General features: G+C 51.2%; 1 protein-coding gene across 1 annotated transcript; it reads right to left on the reverse strand.

Moving 5' to 3' along the window:
* Nucleotides 1-24,061, reverse strand: LOC118778475 (GDNF family receptor alpha-2-like). Its single transcript, XM_036530008.1, has 9 exons — nt 23,571-24,061; nt 21,167-21,481; nt 13,110-13,193; nt 7,164-7,542; nt 4,034-4,143; nt 3,580-3,720; nt 3,033-3,214; nt 1,216-1,266; nt 1-150 (listed from the first exon to the last, which is right to left on the reverse strand). The coding sequence occupies exons 1-9, from the start codon at nt 23,608-23,610 to the stop codon at nt 1-3; spliced, it is 1,452 nt and encodes a 483-aa protein (XP_036385901.1). The 5' UTR covers nt 23,611-24,061.
* Between the last annotated feature and the right edge of the window lie 179 nt (nt 24,062-24,240).

The raw sequence follows: 24,240 nt of genomic DNA on the forward strand, positions 1-24,240 counted from the left end.
TTACAGGGCCAGCTTGACCATCAGGCTGGACGTGAACACCATAGCTGCTCGGAAACAGAGGTGGGTGCCGGACGAGTGCTCCTCCTCCTCGTCCTCCATTTTAGGGGACCCCCGGGACTCTGAGCTCTCCATGTTGGGCCTCAGTAGTGTCTGTGTGGGAAGCAGACAGAGAGAGGTGAGAGAAATGACCCACAGCAGAGCCCCCAGGGAAGACATCCTGTGGTGGAGCTGCGTTTACATGCATGTGTGAGGTGCATGTGAGCCGGTACATGCGTGTGTGAGGTGCATGTGAGCCGGTACATGCGTGTGTGAGGTGCATGTGGGCCGGTACATGCGTGTGTGAGGTGCATGTGAGCCGGTACATGGACACGCATGTAGTGTGTCAGGCTGCTGACCCAGGTGTTCTGAGGAAACCGTCTGCAGCCAGTTCTCGTGGCAGTCTGGCTCATGGGATGGGAATCCTTAACAGGATTTCTGTTAACAGCGATGCCCTTCAACAGAATCACATGCTTCCCAGCCAGTGGATTCCTGTAAGACATACATCCGTGCATGTCCCTACATATACAGCTACACCTGTATTTATACCTGTACCTATATGTATCTGCATCTATATCTGCACCTGTATCTACACCTAAGCCTGCATCTTCACCTACATCTGTATTTAGGCTTACACCTGTAGCTATACCTATACCTGAACGTCACAGTCGTCATTTGCAGCTGTTCAGGCTGAATTAGCCAAAGAACAGGACTCAAAGACTGCTATTATAAGTGGAGCTGCTAATGAACGCTGTGTGCAGTGATTGGTGCTTGATGAGCGCTGTGTGCAGTGATTGGTGAATGATGAGCGCTGTGTGCAGTGATTGGTGAATGATGAGCGCTGTGTGCAGTGATTGGTGAATGATGAGCGCTGTGTGCAGTGATTGGTGCTTGATGAGCGCTGTGTGCAGTGATTGGTGCTTGATGAGCGCTGTGTGCAGTGATTGGTGAATGATGAGCGCTGTGTGCAGTGATTGGTGCTTGATGAGCGCTGTGTGCAGTGATTGGTGCTTGATGAGCGCTGTGTGCAGTGATTGGTGCTTGATGAGCGCTGTGTGCAGTGATTGGTGCTTGATGAGCGCTGTGTGCAGTGATTGGTGAATGATGAGCGCTGTGTGCAGTGATTGGTGCTTGTATGATTGGACTGTGTTTGTATGAATGGCATTCCTCATTGCTTACCGTGTCTTCACACACGGAGCCAGAGGCGGAATTGCACTTTGAGCCAGTCTCCTGCATAAATCACAGAGACAAAAGCCTGTTAGGAGACGGCCATTAGCATGCAGGAATCACGGGGGGGTAAAGGGCTTTGCGTTCTCAGAGCGGCGGCGTCTCTCTGAAAGAGCGGGAGGAGCGCATGACCTGCGACGCTCGCATTCAGGGCCGTGTGTGCGTGACCGCATTGCGATGCGCGGCACAATGCACAGCGGGTTTCTTTCAGCATTCATCAACCTGCGTGATCACCGCATACCGTACCCATCAAGGAGAAAGCACTCCTTCTTTTTAATGTCTGCAGTGACTGCGTGAGAGGGACAGCCCTCCAGCTCTGATGAGCAAACCGCCCTTTCTCAATAACAAATTCATCTTCAGGAATCAGGGCATCGCTTCATCTTTTGAGGTGCAGTTAAGCACAACATGGGATGGTTTGGATATTTCTGGTAAAGGAACACATCCTTTCGTCTTGAAAACATAAAACATAAAACCATGACACAACTGACAGTGTATTTTAAGGGGCCCAACTATGAACCTTCCTTGGGATGCATTTTCAGGGCCTTCTTGATTTTCCCATAAAATGAAAGATTTCAAGTTCCAGTTACGCATGTTTATTTTTTCCAAGAACAGCATCAGTTGTTGTGTGCGATGATCTTTCTGAATATTGCATGACTGTACACTGTGTTTTATGGAATAGTGATTATTGTTTTATCTAAGGCTGTAAGGGCTGAAGGAAAGAGGCCGCAATTCCCTGCCTGCCTCACATGCGGCCTGGGGAATCTGTTTGGAATGACTGCAGGCCTCTAATGTTCCACAGCACACACGCGAGTGCAGACCATAAATAATTCACACCCGCTGATTACCATGGACTTGGTAATGAGCTGCATCACAATGTACACACACGCATGAACACACCACACGCATGCACACACATACATACACACATGCTCACGCACACACACACACACATATGAGCACGCACATGCACACACATGCACAAACATGCACATACACGCACAGACACACACAAACACATACATACACACGCGCGCACACACACACACACAATCATGCACACATATGTATTTGTATTTGTGTGTATAATGAGAGAAAGAGGGAGAGAACATTTATTTGTATTTATCTTAAGGAAACGGATATTTTGAACGCAGTGCTATGCATGTTTCAGAAGCAAGCACGGGGATGGTACATGTGAATACCCAGATTTGGATGAGAGACTATGACTCCTCCAGGTGCTCAGACTCCTTGAGGTGCTATGACTCGCGGTGTTGCACTCACTGCTAGACTGATTGCAGGTTGCGAGGAGTGTCTACAGTGAAATGACACCTGGGAGTGCCCCAGGGGTACAGTGATAAGTGCACGTTGGTTCCTTTTTGAGTTTTTCTTGTGTGATTTTCTCCAAGGCTGAGACTCATCAGTGTCACTCACTCTCTGTCCTCTGTCTGCCCTCCTCTGATTACAGAGGTGATGTGGTGCTTATGTAATCATGGTCAGACCGGTGCTCAGCGAGTCCAGGTGACCCCTGAAACATTTAATCAGCATCTGAAATCTGTCCATCCACATATTTTTTCCCAAAACATGCATGCATAATAGTGAGACCTTTCTTCACAGAAATCTTAAATATAATAATCCAGGCATTGTGAGTGCTGGCTTTGTCTGCTTGTCATATAAGAGAGGTATAATAGATGTATAACCGCTGTATGACATATGTTATAACATGGGTATAACAGGTATAAGAGGTGTATAAAAGCAGTATAACAGAGGCTTACCTTCAGGCTGGCACAGGTGGAGAGGACACAGGCATCACCACCCGGCTTCACCTCATTGGAGCTGAGCGGTTGCTTGGAGACACTCACTGGCACGAGGCCTGCGCTTGTGGTGGGAGCCGCTGGTGGGGGCGTGACTTTGGGAAGGGCGTCGGGCCCGTAACCGAAGGCCTGGATCGCGTTTCCTGCAAGGATACGTGGCAAAAGAGAAACCTCTCACCACACCTGTGAAAGCCCATGAGCCTGAGACAGGTGCACCTAAAAACTTACATTTAAACCGATAAATGTCCTGAGCCTGTCCCTTTGCAGGTCTAAGATCAGCTCTACCACCTACATGTCTAAATGCTACCATTTAAAGTTGATTCTGATCCAGGATCAGTTGCGAAGGGCAGAATGTGCCTGTAGCATGTTGGCGTCTCTGGGTTAGTAGGGGTCAGTAGTGTGTATAGTGATGAAGCAGTGACTGGTGCTGGCCTGTAGGGGACAGCAGTGTGTAAAGTGATGAGGGAGTGACTAGCACTGGCCAGTAGGGGGCGGTCTCCACACTCACTCAGACAGCTGTTGTCCTTGAAGTCTCTCAGGAAGGCCTCACACTCCTCCTCATGGTTCCCGCTCCCGCGACAGCTGCACCACAGGGAGATGCTGATGTTGGTGTAGCTGGCGTCAACGTAGTTTGGGGTCACATCGGTTCCTGTGTGGGGAGAGAGGAGGGAGAGGGGTGTCGAGGGGACCCCACAGCAGAGATCAGCGCAGGTCCCGAGGAGCTCACTCTTACGCTGCTGTGAAGCGCTCGTTACAGCACTTCCTCATCCTCTCTGAGGGAGAGCTCACACATCTGCAGCCCTGGAGAGGCCAGTGAAGGGCTTCTCTCTCACTTAGAGACAGTGTGCTTTCAGAGTGTGTGAATCTAATCAGATCCATTGCGGCTGTGCACTGTGAAGCACATACCTCTGAATAAAAGCTAACTCATTAACGGGAGAAAGTAAATCCCCTTCTGAACGTACCAATGAGGCCGACGTAGGAGGTCAGGCAGGCGTGGTAGTTGTCGTTGGGACAGCTGGTGATGGTGTAGGGGGTGGACTGGCAGTTCATGTGGAAATCAGCGAGTCTTGACCTGCACACAGATAAAGGCAAACGCAACAACAGAACAGCGATCTGAGAGTCCACATGGATACAGAGAAACACCAGCAGAACAGCGATCTGTGAGTCCACATGGATACAGAGAAACACCAGCAGAACAGCGATCTGTGGGGTGAGGGTGGACAGTGCCGAGGCCTAAAACACTCAGAAGCGAACACATCTCTGCTGGATTGTTCCCTGATTTAACCCGGTTTAACCATGCAACCCTCTGGTCAGAAATCCAGATCCCTCACACCTGCGCTACCACACAAACCAGAGTGTGCAGGGCTTCGCTGGAGGGGAGTCTTTCTCTGAACGTCCCAGAGAATGGGAGGGGGCCATTATTTAAAAGCTCCTCCTGTTAGTTTTGGAGCTGTGCTGGGTATTCTGACTCAGAGAGATGTTGTGTCTGTGAGGCAGGTCAGGAAGGCCCTGTCTGTCTGAGTCTGCAGATCCTGCTGTCCCAGCTCTGCTGTCTGCAGAACCGCGCACAGCGAACCGCACACAGAGAACCGCACACAGAGAACCACACACAGAGAACCGCCCACAGCGAACCGCCCACAGCGAACCGCGCACAGAGAACCGCGCACAGAGAACAAAGAATCGCCATCTGCTGCGGCCCCCTGTCTGTCTGTCCTGCTCAATCACAGCACCTGCAGTCTGACAGCTGCAATTATATTCTCACCATGGAGCGATCAAAAGCCTGTGTGAGTGTGTGTGTGTGTGTGTGTGTGAGAGTGTGTGTGTGTGTGAGAGTGTGTGTGTGTGTGTGTGTGTGTGTGTGTGTGTGTGTGTGTGTGTGAGAGAGTGTGTGTGTGTGTGTGAGAGTGTGTGTGAGAGTGTGTGTGAGTGTGTGTGTGGTGTGAGTGTGTGTGTGTGGTGTGTGTGTGGTGTGAGTGTGTGAGTGTGTGTGTGCGAGTATGCGAGTGTGTGCGAGTATGCGAGTGTGTGTGTGGTGTGAGTGTGTGTGTGGTGTGAGTGTGTGTGAGTGTGTGTGTGCGAGTATGCGAGTGTGTGTGTGTGCGTGTGTGCGCGCGAGTGTGTGGTGTAAGTGTGTGTCAGTGTATGTGTGAGTGTGTGTGTGTGTGTGTGTGTGTGTGTGTGTGTGTGTGTGTGTGTGTGTGAGTCGTGTGTGTTTGACAGCACCTCTTACGCTGAAGCTGCTGACCGCAGTCGCTGCATACCAGGCTGTTAATGGAGCTGTCAATCACTCTCTGTGCTCATTACAACCACAGCAAACAGGGAATCCAATTCCAACATCTTTTTCATGACCGGCAAAAAATGCCTCGCATGCAGCACCACTGCACACAAGGGAGTGAGATCAGAGACGCATGTTCTCTCTCATCATTCCAGAGGAGGGAGGGCCTCTGCGGTGCAGCCTCCTAATGATGAACCACACAACGGCCGGTGCACGCATCTCCTTCACACACATACACGCACACGCACACACTCACACGCGCACACGTACTCACACACACGCATACACACACACTCACACGCACACACGTACTCTCACACACGCACACACTCACACACACTCACACCACACACTCACACGCACACGCACACGCACACGCGCACACTCACACGCACACACGCACACACTCACACGCATACACGCACACACACGCGTACTCGCACACGCACACGCACACGCACACACTCGCACACGCACACACTCACACGCACACGCACACGCACACACTCACACGCACACGCACACGCACACACACACACGCATACACACACACACACACGCACACACACGCGTATACACACACACACACACACACTCTCGCACAGACACACACTCTCACACACGCACACACAGGACAGGTCCTCCTGTCCTCCTGGGCTCTGTGATTGGTTAGGGGGCTAATCCTGGGCTCTGTGATTGGTTAGGGGGCTAAGCCTGGGCTCTGTGATTGGGTAGGGGGCTAAGCCTGGGCTCTGTGATTGGGTAGGAGGCTGAGCGGAGCAGTGCTTGCACTGAAAGTCTTGATGGGTTCACTGAGGGTTCAGATCAGCACAGACAGCAGAGTCCGGGGGGAGGAGCTGGCGAGGCTCAGAGCGTCTCCAAGGATGCCAGAGGCCAGAAGCAAAGAGCTGTCAGGAGGGAGCTGAGGAAGAAAGCTCCTGACAGGGTGGAGAACTGCTTTATACACTCGATTACTATACGTAATCGAAGACCAGGTGCATGCGCTCTCTCATACACACCCAGCTCCGCTCGGTGTGTAAACCCACTCCAGGAGTTCAGCTGCACGCTGTTCGGCTGAGGAATCCCTCTTTAGGAGTGTGCCAACAGGAAAAAATATTCCTCTGTATCTTCACAAACTGCCTCAAGAAGTAATGTCCAATTATTGGCTGGCGACACAGCTGAACATACTCACTTTAGGTATTTGAAGTACTCTGGCACAATAACACTTACAAGCCAATTATCTCCGGGCGTTTGCCTGCGTTTCTCTCTGCTCGGCTGTGATGAAGACGCGGGTTACTGAGAGGCAGGTGTGTCGCTGAAGGACACGGGAATGCTGTGATGTGAAGCCGGAGTAACGCTCGGCCTCATGAAACACCAGCTTCCCAATCAGGCAGGCAGCCTCCTCACTCTGACTGTTTCCTCCTGATGCAGCAGGAATCTCCCGGCAGAGATACAGAGGCAGGTCTGTGATTTACAGTAAATCTACAGTCTGGAAGTGTGATTTTGGTGAGATTCTGCTGGTTGGATTCCCTGCTGGGGCCCTGCTGGTGTATGCTTTACAGTATAACTGCAGTCTGTGTAATTGCAAAATTAGAATACATGTAAAGTACGGTCTATTCTTCTCTGGCTGTGAAACAGCAGTACATACTGCTTCAAATTTACCACACAAGCTTACTGGCAGATAATACCACAGATAACCCGCTGGGCGTGACCTCACCTGTCCACAGGTGTTGAAAACCGCAGAGACCGCTGACCAACACGGGCATTGGCTTACCAGCTCCCCTGAGGGAGAGGACAGAGAGGACAGGTGAGCCTACCTGCAGAGCAGGTCTGAGCGGCAGACCCTGCGTAGCTCCAGGCAGTTTGGGCGGGTCTTCTCCTCGAAGGCGCAGGCGGGGACGATGGTCTGCCGGCGACGTTCGGCGCAGGCCTGGTGGCGGCAGGTGCAGAACAGCAGCCGGTAGCTGAACTCGCTGGGCACGCGGTCAAAGAACTGGCGCAGGGCGCGGTGGCAGCGCTTGCGGTAGCAGGGCTCGGCAGGCAGCGGCTGGCCCGCGCCGCGGTGGCATGCCTTGATGTAGTCATTCCGCTGCCGCTTGCAGGCCTCGTTCAGGTTGCAGGCCTTGGTGGCGTCCAGGCAGGGGTTGCAGGGCTTCCCCGAATCCATGCAGTGGCCCCCTTTCCCTGGGTCCATACCTGCCAGAGAAGGGGGGGGGGGGGCAGGGTGCGTGAGATTGACCATGTTCCTGTTCAGCGTTTCAAACTGAGGTGCATCAGCAGGAAGGCTGTGAGATTCTGACATCGCGCATCAGCAGATCCAGGGGTCTGACATGAGTTTCACGTTCTTGGCTGTTTTAAAAACTACACTCATGAATCTCTTTTGTAAAGTCAAGCTGCTCGTGACTGACACATGTCTGAAATGGGTGTCAGGTTTCATCTTAATGCAGCTTCACAGAAGTTTAAGCAGCTTGGTGAAGTATTTAGCAGAGCCTGGCTTCTCGTGGAATCGGTTGGCAATGTCTGAGTGCGTGGAGAGGGCCTCAGGACAGCTCGCCTTCTGCTCTGAGGGTGCTGAAGGGCAGGGAGAGATTCCCACCTACGGAACCTCAGAGGGATCAGAAAGTAGCAAAGAGGCCCCCCATGGGGCACACGGCAGTCACAGGACTTGATAAAAACAGGAAGTTACAAAATAGGCTATTTAGATCACTATTAACTACACAGTGTAACGCTCCATGCATGTGACTCAGTGCAGTCAAGGGCCCAATAATGCATAAGTCATAAATAAAGTCATCTCACACCTCCTTCTGAATACTCACTCTTTATAAAAACCCCCTGTACCCTTGAGAGTCCTGCCGATCTCTCTGCGAGAATACAGATGAGCATGCCGCTGTGTAATTGCACTCACTGTAGCGTTTCATTTTCATAAATCGCATTTTTTAGTTGGGGGCAGGTGGAGAATTTAGCAAACGGATACATCCTCCGAGGAGAGGAACGGGAAGCGTTTTTGCAGTTTTCCCCAGACCCGCTGAAAGGCGGGTCTGCAAGGTCAGGGGCTCCCCGTAGACTCCCGCCGTCTCCGCTGGCGCCTGATATTCATGCGCGGGGAGTCGTGAGGGATCCGGACGGCTAATGAAACCCTCCCAGGGTTAATTTACGCATGAAGCAGGCTGAGACAGATGGCCGAGCCCGGCAGAGGAGACAGGAGCCTCTACCTGAAACATAATTAGGCTGCGTTCCAGGGTTTGCTGTAATTAGGGAGGAGAGAACACGCCGAGGCGCGGGGAAAGAGCTGTGAGCACCGTGTCGGACAACCTCCTCTAAACTGATTTCATTTCATCCCCCCAACCCCCCCTCAAAGCACACACTGGCGTTAACATTCAACGCAGCAACTCCAAAAGGAAATGGGAAACGGGACATAATCTTAAACAGACATTTAGCGTATTTCCTATGCTGCCTCTTCCCCGGTGTGACCATAATCAGGAAACAGGCTGAATCTGGGGCCACAGTGGAGCATAGCCATGATGGATCTGAGATGCGGGTTCAAATCCACTGTGTGGCACCTAACCTTAATACTGCAGCGGAGGAAATGGATGAGTTATGTAATGTAAGATATGGAAGTTGCCCAGGAGGAAGGAAAGGAAAGGGGGGTGAGCAGGGGTCATTTCTGACAAACTGGGCTGTTGTGTTCTGGGCTCTAGTGTGTGCTTTGTGTTGTAGCCCTGCTTCCGTTATTGATATGGCTAAGTTCCCCTCACAGCAGACGCAGTCTGTCCTGTGAAACAGAGCTGTTTCTGATTAATGCAATGGGTGTTTTGTGCTAAGGCGGCTGGGCTCCTGCATGCATGATGTTTGTCTCCCAGACTCACAGGAACATGCAGAGCTTTGCTCTGTTACACACACAGTGACTGCGTTTATATAGGCTGTGAGGTTCAAACCGGGACGGGCCATCGGAATCGGGGGTGTCGTTTGTCAGGAGCGTGTTTGTCCGAGTCCTGGCTGAATCTCGCCCCGCGTGCAAGCTCGTTAGGGGCTCTTTAGCCTTCGCCCTCGGGCTGGCTGTCAGACTCCTCCTCGGCTCGTGCCCCAGCTTGCAGAGCACACGGCCGTCCCGGGGACACACGGCCCGAGCCCCGGGTCTCCTCCCACGCGCCAGCAGTGATTCACGTTCTGTTTGTAAGCGAATGCTGAGGCCAATTAGCGGTGTATCAGGGCCGGACCCTCATCTCCCTGACAGACGCTGTTTCGCTGCATCAGGGCCAGACCCTCATCTCCCTGACAGACGCTGTTTCGCTGCATCTCACACTCTCTCACATATGTTTCATTTGAGCTAAGGGAGTTGGACGGGAGCTGTGATCTGCTCTCTCTTTGGGCGCTGGCGTCTGGGGGTGCCTGTTTGCGTGGGGGTGCACAGGAGTGGATGGGTGTTGGTCCGCCCCTGCTGCACTCAAGGGCCATGCGGTGCTGAGCATACACATCACACCCCCAGTGCTGCGTTAGCTGACCCTCCCCACGCCCCCAAGGTCACACATTACTCTTAACCTTACCCTTCGTCTTCATCTTATCCTTATTCAGAGTCACAGTCACAGACCTATTACCATCAGTGTTACTACAGAATCACAGTCACAGACCTATCATCATCAGTGTTACTACAGAGTCACAATCACAGACCTATCACCATCAGTGTTACTACAGAGTCACAGTCACAGACCTATCATCATCAGTGTTACTACAGAGTCACAGTCACAGACCTATCCACAGAATTACTGCAAGTCTGTTTCCTGGAGCTCTCCTGGGATCTTCTGTGGTTATGTAATTCCTTAGAGGAACAGTCATATTTGAAGATGTGAAAGAAACGTAAAATGGAAGTGAAGTATATATTTGGGTTTTGATTTTTTTCCTTTTTTCCTTTGGATTTTTGTTTTTTACTGATTTGATATTTATTTTTACAATCATTCAGTCATGAGGAAATGCTTCTGGGGAAATTTGTCTCCCCTCAAATGTCCCATAAACATCAATTTGCCCTCTGCCATCAACCAGGACACATCCTGGAAATGTCCACCTTTAGCCTGAAAGCTGACTTTTTAGGCGCAGTAATTGTTCTGTTTGGTTACATAAGGAATGGATGACAGTGGTGAATGGAGCACAGTTCTAATAGCTGAAATGGGCAGAGAAACTGGCGGCATGGAGGGATATAAATAAAGCCAAAGCTCTGTTTCAGTGTAACTGCAGACGGTTTCGTCCTGATTCCAGATTCTCTTTAATGCCATCAGAGGCGGCTCTGACCCCTGCGCCCGGAGAGTGTCCATGCTCACTGTCCTCCTCTGGTTTCAGTGATCGATCGGAAATGTTCTCTGTTCATCTCCAGGGCACCCCACTCGCCCCTATCCTCCACACATTCTCCATTCTCTTTCATCACTGCTGTTTCTCCTGACCCCAGATCTTCTGAAGGAAGACTCTGCACCACACTGTTATACAGAGGTATGGGGACCTTTCACAGGGTAAGCTATAAGCAGTCTGTCATATTCGCAGCCTGCTCGTCATACAGGCGGAACCAAGGCCGCGCCTTTGATATCAGGACAAAAGGCTGATGGAGACAAAGTTGCGGGATGAGATTTCACCTGAATAGCGATCAGTGGCCTTGATTTCACAGAGGTGTTTGCGCTCCTGCGTTATTGATCTCATTAATCAGAGGTGTGGTGAGGCAGGACAATTGATAAGGCTTAATGAGAGCAAAAACACGTCTTCAAGGGCAACATTTAACCTTACTGTTAGCACAGGCATTCAGCTACTCAGGTTCATATGAAAGTATATATAACAAAGTCAGTGAGTCCAATGAAAGTTTTACTGTGTTAGGAAAGTGCAGCCCAGGGGACTCCAGCTCCAGCTCCAGCACGCCTGGCCTGTCTGACCAAATATTTTCAGAGTTTCCTTTTTCAGGAACGTCTCGGTGGACTCTGGACGTGTGAAGGTGAAAAATCACATTTTTTCATTCACCGGTACAAGACGTGCCACACAGATTCATTCAGGTGAGCGTTTACATGCACCAAATCCCTGTTCGGGAATTCTCACCTGGAACCCGCATGGGGCAAACACAGGAAAAGCAGCCACAACAACATCTACACCAGCTGACCAGTGATTATGGTGGGATGATGTAGAGAAAAACAAATCGGAGGAAATATTGCTCTGGTGCTGGAATTGTTCATGTGAAGCGCAGCTTTGGAAATGACAGTCTGCGGAAATTACCCGTCTAATGGCTCTGACATGCTGTAATATAAAGCCACTCTCTGTGTGAGGCTGTGTGGAGCAGCTGAGAGCTGCTGTCTCACAGACCCGAGTGTCAGGATCTGAGGCTGACTCCACAGCCCTGCTGGGAGACCAGAGGACAGCCAATCACACGCATCATCCATGTCTGTCCTAACGCCGCAGAGCGTCTCTCTGTGAGGGAAGTGAGGGGGTCAGCCACGTATCTAACGCCGCAGAGCGTCTCTCTGTGAGGGAAGTGAGGGGGTCAGCCACGTATCTAACACCGCAGAGCGTCTCTGTGTGAGGGAAGTGAGGGGGTCAGCCACGTATCTAACACCGCAGAGCGTCTCTGTGTGAGGGAAGTGAGGGGGTCAGCCACGTATCTAACGCCGCAGAGCGTCTCTGAAGGAAGTGAGGGGGTCAGCCATGTATCTAAGTTGACGCTTCTTCTAGAGCAGACAGCGGTACCTGGGTGTCTGCAGTTTCAGCGCTGGTCACAGCCTCTCTAATCCCTCACACTCTCCTCAGACACTCTCATCGCTCACCTGGAAACCCGCGGCACACTGAAAACTCCGGGCGTGGCGTTTTTAGTGCCTCTTGGGGCATCAGTCTTTTTTAGCGATGTGCCATGTTTACAGAGCCGGCGGCGAACAGACAGACTGACTGCATTTTAAAAGAAGAATTAGAGCCAGCGCACGCATTTGAAAGCTCACCCAGCTCGTCAATTTTCCAGTCTGTGGCTTTTAATTTCAGCGGTAGTTATACCTGAGCTTGTGCACGGTGGTTCTGAAATGATGAAATGCTTCAGAGATGCTGATGTTAACAGACTGAAAGCACTAACTTCAGAAGCCCCTGCGCAGATTACCCACAATGCCCCTGTGCAGATTACCCACAATGCCCCTGTGCAGGTTACCCACAATGCCCCTGTGCAGATTACCCACAATGCCCCTGTGCAGATTACCCACAATGCCCTCCTGCTTAATTATCAGCAGCACTCAGTCCTGCACCCTGGAAATTCTTCTTGTGTGTCACAGTACACTCTGCTGTTATAATGGTCATATTTAACACTTTGCACACAAGCTTTGCATATACTATAGCTACATGTAAGCACATGCCCTGATAATTCACAATATGATATATATATTTTTTACATTTACATTTACATTTATTTATTTAGCAGACGCTTTTATCCAAAGCGACTTACAAAAGTGCATACAGTAGGTACAGCGACAGTACGGGGACAGGATGTGTACAGTTCCACAATGAGACAGTTCTCAGCTGAGAGCAAGGTCTGTTTGAGGACGCAGTACTTAAATTGTACATAAATAGTTGATTCATTTAGATATATTTAGATACAATGTATTCTGAGGAGCTGCTCATAATGCAGTATAATGCAGTTTATTAGCATGCAGTTTATTAGCATGGTGTCGCCACCATTTATGGTGAGGTTATCTGCACATGTGCTTCATGATATTCAGAAATATTCCACACAGGCGGCGGTCTCCGTGGGTGGGGCTTACCTGAGATTATGGAGGCCAGTCGAAAGGCGTCAGGGTGGGGCACAGTCATGGGCTCATAGGGCGAGTTTTCATAGAACTCCTCTTCTGCAGAAAAAGAGAGAGAGAAGCTGCTGAGCGTTGTGTTAGGACAGCTGTGTGTTCACATTCGAGTGCATCCTGAAGGAAAGACTTCTCATTATTTTTATTACCATCGCTCTGGGTCATGTGCTTTCTGGCCTCCTCTCATCGCCCTTATCTTTCACTTCGTGGCACATCTGTATCCTAACTTGCACTCTGAACCTCTGTGTGACTGTGCCTTTTGTTATAAGTCCTCTTACATTTGATCGGTGGATGAATTTTCTTTAATAAGTAGAACGATCCTTTGGATTCCTTGTCTGCGTGTTAACAGAAATGAACAGCCCTGAAAACAGCAGTCAGGTCCTGTCTGGTGGCCTCATCTCCCGGGGAACGAGCTGATTATCGTTTGGCGTAATCAGTCACCCGCGTGAGGGATGAGACGGACAGTCCCAGTCAAAGCTCTGCTGGGCTGCGGAGGTCGCTCAGATGAATATTATTCTCTCGCTTCCCTCGGACTCGCAGGCCAGTTAAGCAACGCTGTGGCAACTCCTGCTCGATCGCATGGCCTGCCGCGTCTCTGTCCTGCTCGCCGGAGACCAAGGCCTTTAACGTGTGAAACCAGCAGCCTCAGCCGAGCTCGGGGCCGAGTCTGCAGCTGATGGACTCATTTCCTGCGACAGCGTTCTGTTGCCCTTTGACCTGCGGCAGGAGAGAGCCAGGCCTGGCAGGAGTTACGGCGCAGCACACAGAAACTGCACTCCAGGGAGAGGATCGCTCCTTCTCCGTTTCCTCCTCCTCTGGAGAGACGGGGACACAAACTCAGTGGAGAGAGTTCCTCTCGTTCGCAGGGTAGGCCCTGAAGGAGGTCTCTCGCGATGCATCTTAAGGAGAGCCGATTCATTGCTTGATTTTATTGCCTTGTTTTTGTTTTGTTTTCCAGTTCTATTTATTAGTAACAATGTTCCGTACTGCCATTAGCTGCAAAGGCTGCAGCATTGGTCTTAAAGGGATTTGAGACCTGTTCATCTCCACAGGTACAGATGCCAGAGAGATCTCAGCTAAATGCTAAATCTTCCTTTTGCCTTAGCAGTCTGTTACATTCTTTATTGGTGTATTAGTCTGGGGAGACCGAGTGTGCAAAGGTACTGCCTAACCTGAGAACAGAGCGTGTAACACTGGGGCTATCAGTCAAGTATCAAAACCCCCCTCTGAACAACCATTTACCATGTCAACGTTAAAGTCTCGGCTCAGTCTGCCCAGAGGGGGGCTGGGGAGAGGTAGCAGAATGTCGGGGAATGGTTACTAAGAAACAGGGAAAGGGCTGCTTTCAGTGGACTTCATCAGTCAGAATTGATGTGTTTGTGGTGCATCATGGGAAAACGTGTTTGTTTAATCCCGGTAGACTGGTCGTGTTGGTACCCAGACCTGACTGGGCTGGTTAATGTGTTTGAACACTGCTCTTCTGTCTGTGGTGCAGCATCTGCACTCCTCCCATCTGAGAGATGCGAGGTTTACAGCTGTTGCCACTCTGTTTGTAACGAGGTAATTAGCCAAAGCAAAACATCTGTTTGATGTGTTGCCTCAGTGGAACGTATTTAATGCGTTAAAGAACCTCCAACGTGATCCATTAGGCTTGTGAGTGGCAGAAACGACCTGATGGCGAAACAGCCCCTTGAGCGACGCTCTCGTTCCGTTTTGCGTTTTGCTCCGGTTAGCTGAGGGTTCACGCGTCGGGACTGTGTGTCCGCCACGGCGGTCGGGCGTCTCTGCGCTGGGGTTCTGAGGGTCTGAACCCCAACAGAGCAGAGGATTGTGCTGACTGCATTAAAAAAAGACTCTACAGGATCAAGAAACGGACTCTAATGCAGGATAGAAAAATGAAGAGATTTCTGAAGGAGCTTAGTGCTCCATTTGCCTTTACAGGAGACTGGAACGCTAAAGGGATTAGTAAAGTGTAACTTATAATAGCATTGGGAAGGATTAAGGAAAATCCCTATGGAAGCTTAGAACTTTTTATATATGTATACATTTTCATAAATATTTCTTCTGAATTTACCCACAGCTAAAAGCACAGTGTAGGTATCACTGAGCCTACATATATTATTTTAATGTACATGTAATACGTGCTGAAATTGGAACACATTCATTGCTTATGATGTATGAATGCACAGATGTCTCTCTCTGCTGTCCACATTAAAAGCACGACTCCCTGTCTCACTCCCACAGCTGAGCGGGAAACTGAAACCGTTAGCAGTAAAGAGAGGAGGGTGGTAATCAATCTGTGAGCTCAGCACTTTCTTCTTCATTTAAATGAGTAGTTATGCAGTCTTACTTGGAGCTATGGGGGATTATTTTATCCAGATCGTTTTTATCAAGCTGTGTGCATTGGTTCTGGGAGTCTATGATTATGTGCAAAGTGCAACCTGAGATCTTTCTGCTCTTTTTTTTTTCTTTTCCTGCGCGCATGTAACAGTGAGCATTCCTCTGGATGTGGATAATGTCCCGCAGAAACAAATTACATTTTCTCTCATGGAGAATAGCAGCAATTTCAGTTGCTTTTTATTACATTTTAAATTGCAGCCATCCATATCACCTGACAGCGCGTAATAAGCAGTGGTGAAAACGCACGTATCCATCGCTCCTGTCACTCTCCATCCCATCTCCACGGCTACCGCGCGCCTGATTATTGCCTTAAAGAAGTAAGAAATTGTGCCCGGTGTCTTGGGGCCCTCCGCGGTTGTTTTGTGAGCCGTGTTCTGCTCCTTTTCGGCTCTGCCCCCGGGGATGAGGACGTGAGGACGTGAGGACGTGTGCGGAGGCTAACAGGAATTCTCCTTGCCCCGGCACAGGTGAGAAAGCAGGGTCACCTTCAGAGCTCAGTGCTGCAGCTGTGCGCTTCAGCAAGACGCTTAACCTGGCCGGCAGCCACAGATCAGCAGCTCATTAACTGGCTAGCAAGTGAACAAAGTTAAAGTCAATAAATGAATTAATAAATGGCTGGAGAAGAGGGCGTCTGCAGAGATTAGGTTGAAGGGCCCAGCAGGAGCAGGAGGCTGCTTCCCTGGTGTGTTTGGGGGAGCCTGAACCCCCCACCCCCTGTTTGGGTCTGTCTCTCTCTCTCGCATCCGGGTCGGAGGCCGTGTGAAAACAGCAGCGCTAAATCGGCAAGTCCCTTCTGACGGCGTTAGTGTTACTCGCGTGCGGGTCATCAGCTCGAGCTCGCCTGTGTGTGAAACACAGGCTTTGGCTCTCACGTCTCCTCTCTGGACTCCACCCTGTCCTTAGAGTCGGTACCTGCTCACTAAAATGGGGTAATTTCTGTTCAGCTCCATCTTATTCCACCAAGGGCAGGACTGAGTGTGAACAGGGAATGTTCTGCTATGCTCTGTAAAAGAGAGTGTATTAGCACTGAATGTGTCCGTTAGCGCTTAGGGGAGAGTGTATTAGCATTGAATGTGTCTGTTAGTGCGTAGGGGAGAGTGTATTAGCATTGAATGTGTCTGTTAGTGCGTAGGGGAGAGTGTATTAGCATTGAATGTGTCTGTTAGTGCGTAGGGGAGAGTGTATTAACATTGAATGTGTCTGTTAGCACTTAGGGGAGAGTGTATTAGCACTGAATGTGTCTGTTAGTGCGTAGGGGATACTGTATTTATCGCTGAATGTGTCCGTTAGCGCTTAGGGGAGAGTGTATTTATCGCTGAATGTGTCCGTTAGCACGTGTGGCTCAGGGTGAGGTATGTTAGCAGTTCAGGTGTTGTTCCCAGGGGCCTCAGTGTTGAGTGTGACAGAAATCAAACTGACAGTAAACTGCTGATCAGCAGGCAGGCCCTACCTCTCCTCCTCCCTCCCAGCTGAAGAGGAAGCCTGGAGCGGAATCCAAACTGTGCTCCTGACATTAACGTTCATTTCTTTCTGAGTGACTCAGTATCTCTGTCCTGGCTGCTTCTTCAGCCATAACTAAGACTTAATTTGAGTCGCCCAGGGCGGGGAGGAAGTAGAGGGGAGATGGCTGAGGGCCTGGGGGGGTTGGGGAGGGGGTGGGAAAAGCAGAGCTGGACTACATCAGGCATTTTACTTTCACAAAACAATAATAGCTGATGGGTTTATAACGATGTCAAACCCAGACTACTGCTGAGTGAACAGCTCAGTCAAGCTCTATCCATGCGCTTTGCAGCCATCGGACCTGGGGTCGGAAACACAGGTTTGTGGTGTCTGGTCTCACCTGGTTAGGAGACACAGGTTTGTGGTGTCTGGTGTCACCTGGTTAGGAGACACAGGTTTATGGTGTCTGGTCTCACCTGGGTCAGGAGACACAGGTTTATGGTGTCTGGTCTCACCTGGGTCAGGAGGCACAGGTTTGTGGCAGCAGCTCAGTCTCACTGGCACTGTGTTATCACACCATCATATGAGCATGGCGTTTGCTGGGTGTTTCTGTGTCAGCGTCTCTGACAGAGACTAAAGTCTGCAGGAGACTGTAATGTGATCTGATGGACGTTGCTCTACAGAGGGTTAATGCTCCCTGAGGCTGCTGGGAGGTCTGGGCTAATGGACCATTTGCTGGCCCACAGGCTAACAGAGGCTCCTGCAAGATTCCCATTCAACCCCAACTCTGATCTCGCACTGTGCAGGCCCTCTCTTCTCTCCCAATCATAATGCCGCTGCTGGCAGAGATTCAGAAATGCAGTGGGTGTTTTCTTCCGCTTCTGTGAATCCATAATGCTGAAAAAACATCTGTCTACAGGGACTATTTAGGCCTGTATGACTGTCATTAAAGCATCCCTCCGGATCTGAAGGCTGATACCAGTGTTTTAATCTGTGGATTTGCTGTTTGTGTTATTGTAAATGGAGGTCCTGAAAGGGACAATGTTCCCTGTGAATACACAGATGGTGCATTAACAGCATGCAGGATGAGAACAAGCTGAGACTAAGTGAGACATGAAAACAGAAGAATTACGGCAGGTGGGAGACTCCAAACTCCCTCGTTCTCTGTGTTAAATTGCAAGCCCACGAACAGAGCCCTCCTTGCCGAAATCCAGTCAGCTGATCTCTGCAGGTGCCAGTTGATGGTTTAATTAAGACTGTGCAAGGTAACCAGAGGTCGGTCACAAGGTCGTGGAGGATCACAGGCCTGGCCAAATCGCCAATTGGCTGCAGTCTATTTTCCAAACACGCAGCGCGCGGCATGCTACCCGTAACACTGGAATGTGAGACCTGGCTCTCCCAGCAGAGCTCAGTAATGGGGTGTAACCCTCAGTAACCCTCAGTAACCCACAGTAACCCTCAGTAATGGGGGGGGGGGGCTCCCAGGAATGGGCTCCATGCAGGGCTGTCGACCTGAGCAGGCAGGCAGCTTCATCCTCAGCACAGCTTTCTGTGCTTAACTCTCAGCACAGAGCTTTCTTTGCTTAACTGTGAGCAACATTTTTAAGCAGTTGTAACTTGTTTTCTGAGAAAAGGGGAAAAAACATTTTCTGTAAATTTCTGTTTCAGGCATGACATTCTGTTCTTGTCCTCACTGCAGATGGCTGTGCACAGTAGTTACATCCTCTCCTGTGATTTCACAAAAATGTGAACAAAACCAAAACACAGGTCTTAAAAAGCTGTTTTTACATTTTACTGCATTTAATTTAGAGGACTTATGAAACTTTTGTTAACCCAAACCCAGCACCCACACACACACACAGACCACCCATAAGTGGCTTGTGCAGACTGTGTTCTGAATGTGTTTGGTGAGGTGGCTGAGCCTCGCAAAAGCAGGAATAATTACTGCCCCCCCCAACCCCCAGCCCCCCCCCCCGCGCTCAGACGCGAGCTGCTGCTACTGCAGACAGAAGGCTTAAGCTCTGTGTTGGCACAGCAAACACGCTCAGCGGGCTGGAGAACAAAGGGCCGGCAGGAAGGCGCGGTAATGGGCCGGCCGCCACAGCGCCGCTGCCGAAAGCAGGACAGGAGAGCGGGGCCGGCCGGAACGGCGCAGCGGGGGAGGGGGGAGGGGCCCTCAGCCGCCGGGCACGGGGAACACACCTCTAATGAAGGGGACTCGCAGTCTGTGCATCTACAGCTCGCTGGGAAGACAAACCCCTTCCATTCTCCTCGCGCAGCAGGCCCTCGAGTGGGCACAGACCGGCCACAATGCCTCATTGAAATGCCAAGCCTGAGAGGAGAGGTAGCCATAAGAGCCCCCTCTCTCTCCCTCCCTCTCTCTTTCTCCCTCACTCTCTCTGTCCTCCTTGCTTTCTCTCTCCCCATCTCTCTCTCTCTCTCTCCCTCTCTTTCTCCCTCACTCTCTCTGTCCTCCTTGCTTTCTCTCTCCCCATTTCTCCCTTCTTCCCTCCTCCCTCTCTCTCTCTCCCTCTCTCTCTGTCTCTGTCTCTTTGCTCTCTCATACACTGTGTCTCTCTCTTTTCGCGCTCTCTTTCTCTCCCCCTCCCTCCCCTGCTCCCTGTCTCTTTCTTTCTCTCTCTGATAGCTGTATCACCAGGGTCTTTTGTTGTGGTTGCTGATGGTTACATATCTTACTGCATTGTGTTGATGTCCATAAGCTTGAAATGTGTGCTTAACCCTCCCAGGGGCTGAGGCAGCTTATTCACAGGCAGCTCTGGGGAGAGGGACCCGCCCAGAGATAATGGAGCAGATCAGAGTTCTGAATGTCGCTGTGGCTACATCAGCCTGCCCCACTAATCACACAGTAAATCAATGATGTACACAAACACATGCCTAAATGCATCAAATAACAGGCTACCATTTTGTGGGGCTGTTTACCTCAGGATTGCACTCAAGTGATAAAGCAGATCATGGTTCAACCTTTCCGTCCTCTGTGGCACATTCCGCTGTACTCAGGTATATGCCATTATACTCCACTATATTCTGCATTATCCTGCTATACTCCCCACTTCACTCTGTTACATCCTGCTGTACTTCAGCAGGGCCTGTTGGCACTGTGCTCCCCCAGTAAAACCACTTCCAGGTGAACATGCCCCCCCCCCCCCCCCCCCCCCCCCCCCAATGCCCCTCCACACACTCACACATATACCCTGCTCCCCCCGGTCCCTGCTTGCTTTTCCTCCCTACCTTCAGCCCGGTCCAGATGAACATGATCGCCCTTCCCCACCCTTCCTATATTCGGGCAGACCCAAGCGAACGTGCCCCGCCCTGCACTGTTCTGCCCAGCCCCTCCTACCTTCGGCCAGGCCCAGGTGAACATGCCCCGCCCTGCTCCGCCCCGGCCCACCTCACCCCGCCCCGCCTACCTTTGGCCAGGCCCAGGTGAACACACCCCGCCCCGCCCCGCACCGCCCCGCCCCTCCTACCTTCGGCCAGGCCCAGGTGAACACGCCCCGCCCTGCCCCGCACCGCCCCGCCCCGCCTACCTTCGGCCAGGCCCAGGTGAACATGCCCCGCCCTGCTCCGCCCCGGCCCACCTCACCCCGCCCCGCCTACCTTTGGCCAGGCCCAGGTGAACACGCCCCGCCCCGCCTACCTTCGGTCAGGCTCAGGTGAACACACCCCCCCTACCTTCGGCCAGGCTCAGGTGAACACACCCCCCCTACCTTCGGCCAGGCCCAGGTGAACACGCCCCGCCCTGCCCCGCCTACCTTCGGCCAGGCTCAGGTGAACACACCCCACCTACCTTCAGCCAGGCCCAGGTGAACACGCCCCGCCCTGCCCCGCCCCACCCCGCCCCGCCTACCTTCGGCCAGGCCCAGGTGAACACGCCCCGGCCCGCCCCGCCTACCTTCGGCCAGGCCCAGGTGAACACACCCCGCCCTGCTCCGCCCCGCCCCGCCCCGCCCCGCCCCGCCTCACCCCGCCCCGCCTACCTTTGGCCAGGCCCAGGTGAACACGCCCCGCCCCGCCCCGCCTACCTTTGGCCAGGCCCAGGTGAACACGCCCCGCCCCGCCCCGCCTACCTTCAGCCAGGCCCAGGTGAACACGCCCCGCCCCGCCCCGCCTACCTTTGGCCAGGCCCAGGTGAACACGCCCCGCCCCGCCCCGCCTACCTTCAGCCAGGCCCAGGTGAATGCTCCAGTAGCTCTGCAGACACTGCGGCTCCTTCTTCATGCCGCGCTTGCAGCGGCAGTCGAACAGCGGGCTGTCCTGCAGCACCTCCAGCGCTACCTGGCACTCGCGGTTGGCCAGCATGGCAGCGCGGTCCGTGCCCACCAGACACTGCCGCATGACGCGGTACCGTGAGCTGCACTGCGGGTTCTGATTGCACAGGTCGCTGGCCCGCACGCAGTCCACCGCGGCCCGCCAGCCCTGGGTGCTCTCCACCGCCAGGGCAGAGGAGGGGGCCATGGACTGTACCGCTTTCCCTGGGGGTGCAGAAGAAGTGACAGCTTAGGTTACAAAGGCTACATTATTTCATGTGTCATTTTGTGTTGGTTGGTTGGTTGGTAGGGGGGAGTCAAGGGGATGGCAGGCAAAATGTATCCTCCTGAATTGTGCATCCCAGTTTGGGAGGGGTCCTCGAGAGCAGCTGTGAGTGAGTGGAACAGGGTCTGCCCTCTTTCTGTGAATGTGGTGGTCAGAGCCAGCCATGCCTGAGAGGGCCTCATTAATTCTGACCTGAACAAACTATCAGGGTGCCGTTCATCACCATCAAACCAAGATGGGCTTTGATCAACAGTACAGCAGCACAAACAGGTTTCGGTGATTCCGATGGACCACAGCCCCCAGTCTTGTGTCCATCACATAGCTTATTGTGAGAAGGAGATGTGTGCTGAGAAGCTCCGCTCAGACTTCACAAAGCAGGCAAGATGGAGACCATGTCCTCCAGGGGATATGGAATGACAGGGAAGAAATACAAGCGTAATTACTGAAATGCTCCTGGACCAGATGCTTTATGTCTGTTCGAATACTGAATTCCACTGCAGTTCTGAAATCTGTGCTAAAGAAGCAAAGGACAAGACAGAGTGCAAAGCTTAAAGCAATCTCACATGGAATGCGCAGAGTGAGACCGAACTCGGCTACACGCTGGTAAATATTCAGAGGATGTTTGTTAAAGTCTGATTTGTGAGTAGAGGTGTTTCGGTTTGAGATTCATATGCTCTGAATTAGAAACTACATAATCAAATGCCCACTCCTGTTCTGGCAGAAGACGAGGCACAAAAGTGTTTTCAGGAGATGCTTAATAAATATTATAAAAACGTACCCCATGCATTCATCCGTGTTTGTGCTTGGCATACTGTAGAGAGAGTTTTATATCAGCACCAATCATTGTCATTAAAGAGTCAATATAATATGAAAAAAGGCTTTGAATCATGTTGATTCAAATATTGGTCAGGCATAGCCTTTCCTTGGATCCTAAGAGACCACCAGCTGGGCGTGAGCGCCACCTATAGCCTGAAAAAAGAACTGTTGAAGATTGTAAGTCGTGGAGTTATCACTGGGGTACATTAGAATTTACCAGCACTAATTCAGAAAAACAAACAGCTAATCGCAATGCATGTAATGCAAATGTATTCCAGGAAACTGTTAAAAAATCTGTGTGTGTGAACGCGCTTTCTTGTGTATGGGTGAAAGTGTATGTGTGCACGGATGTTGGTGTTGGCTGTTTCGCTTTGTGTGAGTTTCAGGGCAAATAAGGCAGGGGTGCGCGCGCGCGCGCGTGTGTGTGTGTGTGTGTGTGTGTGTGTGTGTGTGTGTGTGTGTGTGTGTGTGTGTGTGTGAGAGAACAAGGCGGAGCTGAATACTAACTACGTCACAATCTGTTGGTTTCGGAGAGCCGCTTGTCCCGGGTCCCTGCCCTGAACAGACACGGGAGAGGGAGTCCTCTGAGTAATACTGGTACTGTGAAAAGTGAGCCTGCCCAATTGAATGTGACCAAAAGAAGGATGTCTCTGTCGTCTCATTAAGAAAGGGCTCCTCGCCGAGTAAAAACCGTCACCTACGTCCTCTGCTTAACGTTGTATTACTTTTCAGCACCATGGACACTTCCAGCCTCGTCTGAGCTCCGTAGCAGCGTTTTCTACAATCGTGTTCCGACAAATTATTCTAGGGTCCACGTAAAAAAGTGAAACGCACACCGTCAAGCAGCGGTTTGAGATTAAAATTCAGACTTTAAGGACGAGTAGATAAATGTGTTTTCCAGGTATTAACCTACAATTAAACCACTACGTCTGTACTTCGCTGTGTACTCCGATAGTTTGAAGCACAACGTGTGTGACTGTACTATACCACTGGCATCTCGCAAGAAAATGTTCTCTTCACTTTACTACATTTGTTTTAATCATAAATCAGCGTCAAACGGGACTGAAATCTTTCGGTGGCTTAAATACACATGACCTTGGAAAAGGTTTTTTTTTTGGAATGGATGCCTTTTTGTGAAAGTGAGTTATTTTCTCGGTCTATGTTGCACAAATATGGGATTTTATCTTCATTATAAATAGAAGCCCCACTCACCTAATATAACCAGGACGCTGAAAAAATGCAAAACAATCATGATAAATCCAAAGAGAACTCCAGTCCGGCCAGCTGGAAACAATTACGCCCCTTTCCAAACTCGTACTCGTTCATAGAATTGTGATTGCCTTCGCTGCTTGGTTAGCACCCCGGTGCGGTTCCGACGGTATGCAAGTCTGAACACCTCCACATCGTTTCCTGTGGTGGTCTGTGGGTCGCAGCCTTGCTGTAATCCACAATTCGGGAAAACTTCACCGTCGAGTAAAGGAGCAATCCCGTGCAATGGCCAATTCCAGGAGAAGCGTTATGCAACGCAGCGGATAAACTGCACCATCCCCTCCACTGCAGGCGCGAACGCGGGTCTCCAAACTACAAACACGCGCTGCCTCCAACATGTAAAAGCGCGCGTTCCGTTCTGCGCCCGGATTTCCGTCGCTCGCCGCTCAGCGCGTCCCCACGGAAGGGAGATCACTCAGGCTGGAGCCTATATCCCCAACACAGCCAACTTTTACATGGGCAGAGGCACGGAAAACAGGCGGCTGCCGCTGAAGGCGAAAACTTTATTTTCCTCACTGTTCCTATATGTACTCGGAATAAAGGGATCGAATCGGCTCCGTAATTAGTCTGAGACACACTGGGAAATAAACTATGGCGAGGGAAATTCTCTTAA

This window comes from Megalops cyprinoides, chromosome 5 (genome assembly GCF_013368585.1).
Source record: "Megalops cyprinoides isolate fMegCyp1 chromosome 5, fMegCyp1.pri, whole genome shotgun sequence".
NCBI lineage: Eukaryota > Metazoa > Chordata > Actinopteri > Elopiformes > Megalopidae > Megalops > Megalops cyprinoides.

Coding starts and splice junctions, on each gene's coding strand:
- LOC118778475 (XM_036530008.1), bottom strand. CDS start 23,610: ATGATTGTTTTGCATTTTTTCAGCGTCCTGGTTATATTAG. Junction 4,144..7,163: donor CGCTCAGACCTGCTCTGCAG/GTAGGCTCACCT, acceptor ATCTGTGTGCAG/GTCAAGACTCGCTGATTTCC. Junction 1,267..3,032: donor CCACCTGTGCCAGCCTGAAG/GTAAGCCTCTGT, acceptor TGATTTATGCAG/GAGACTGGCTCAAAGTGCAA.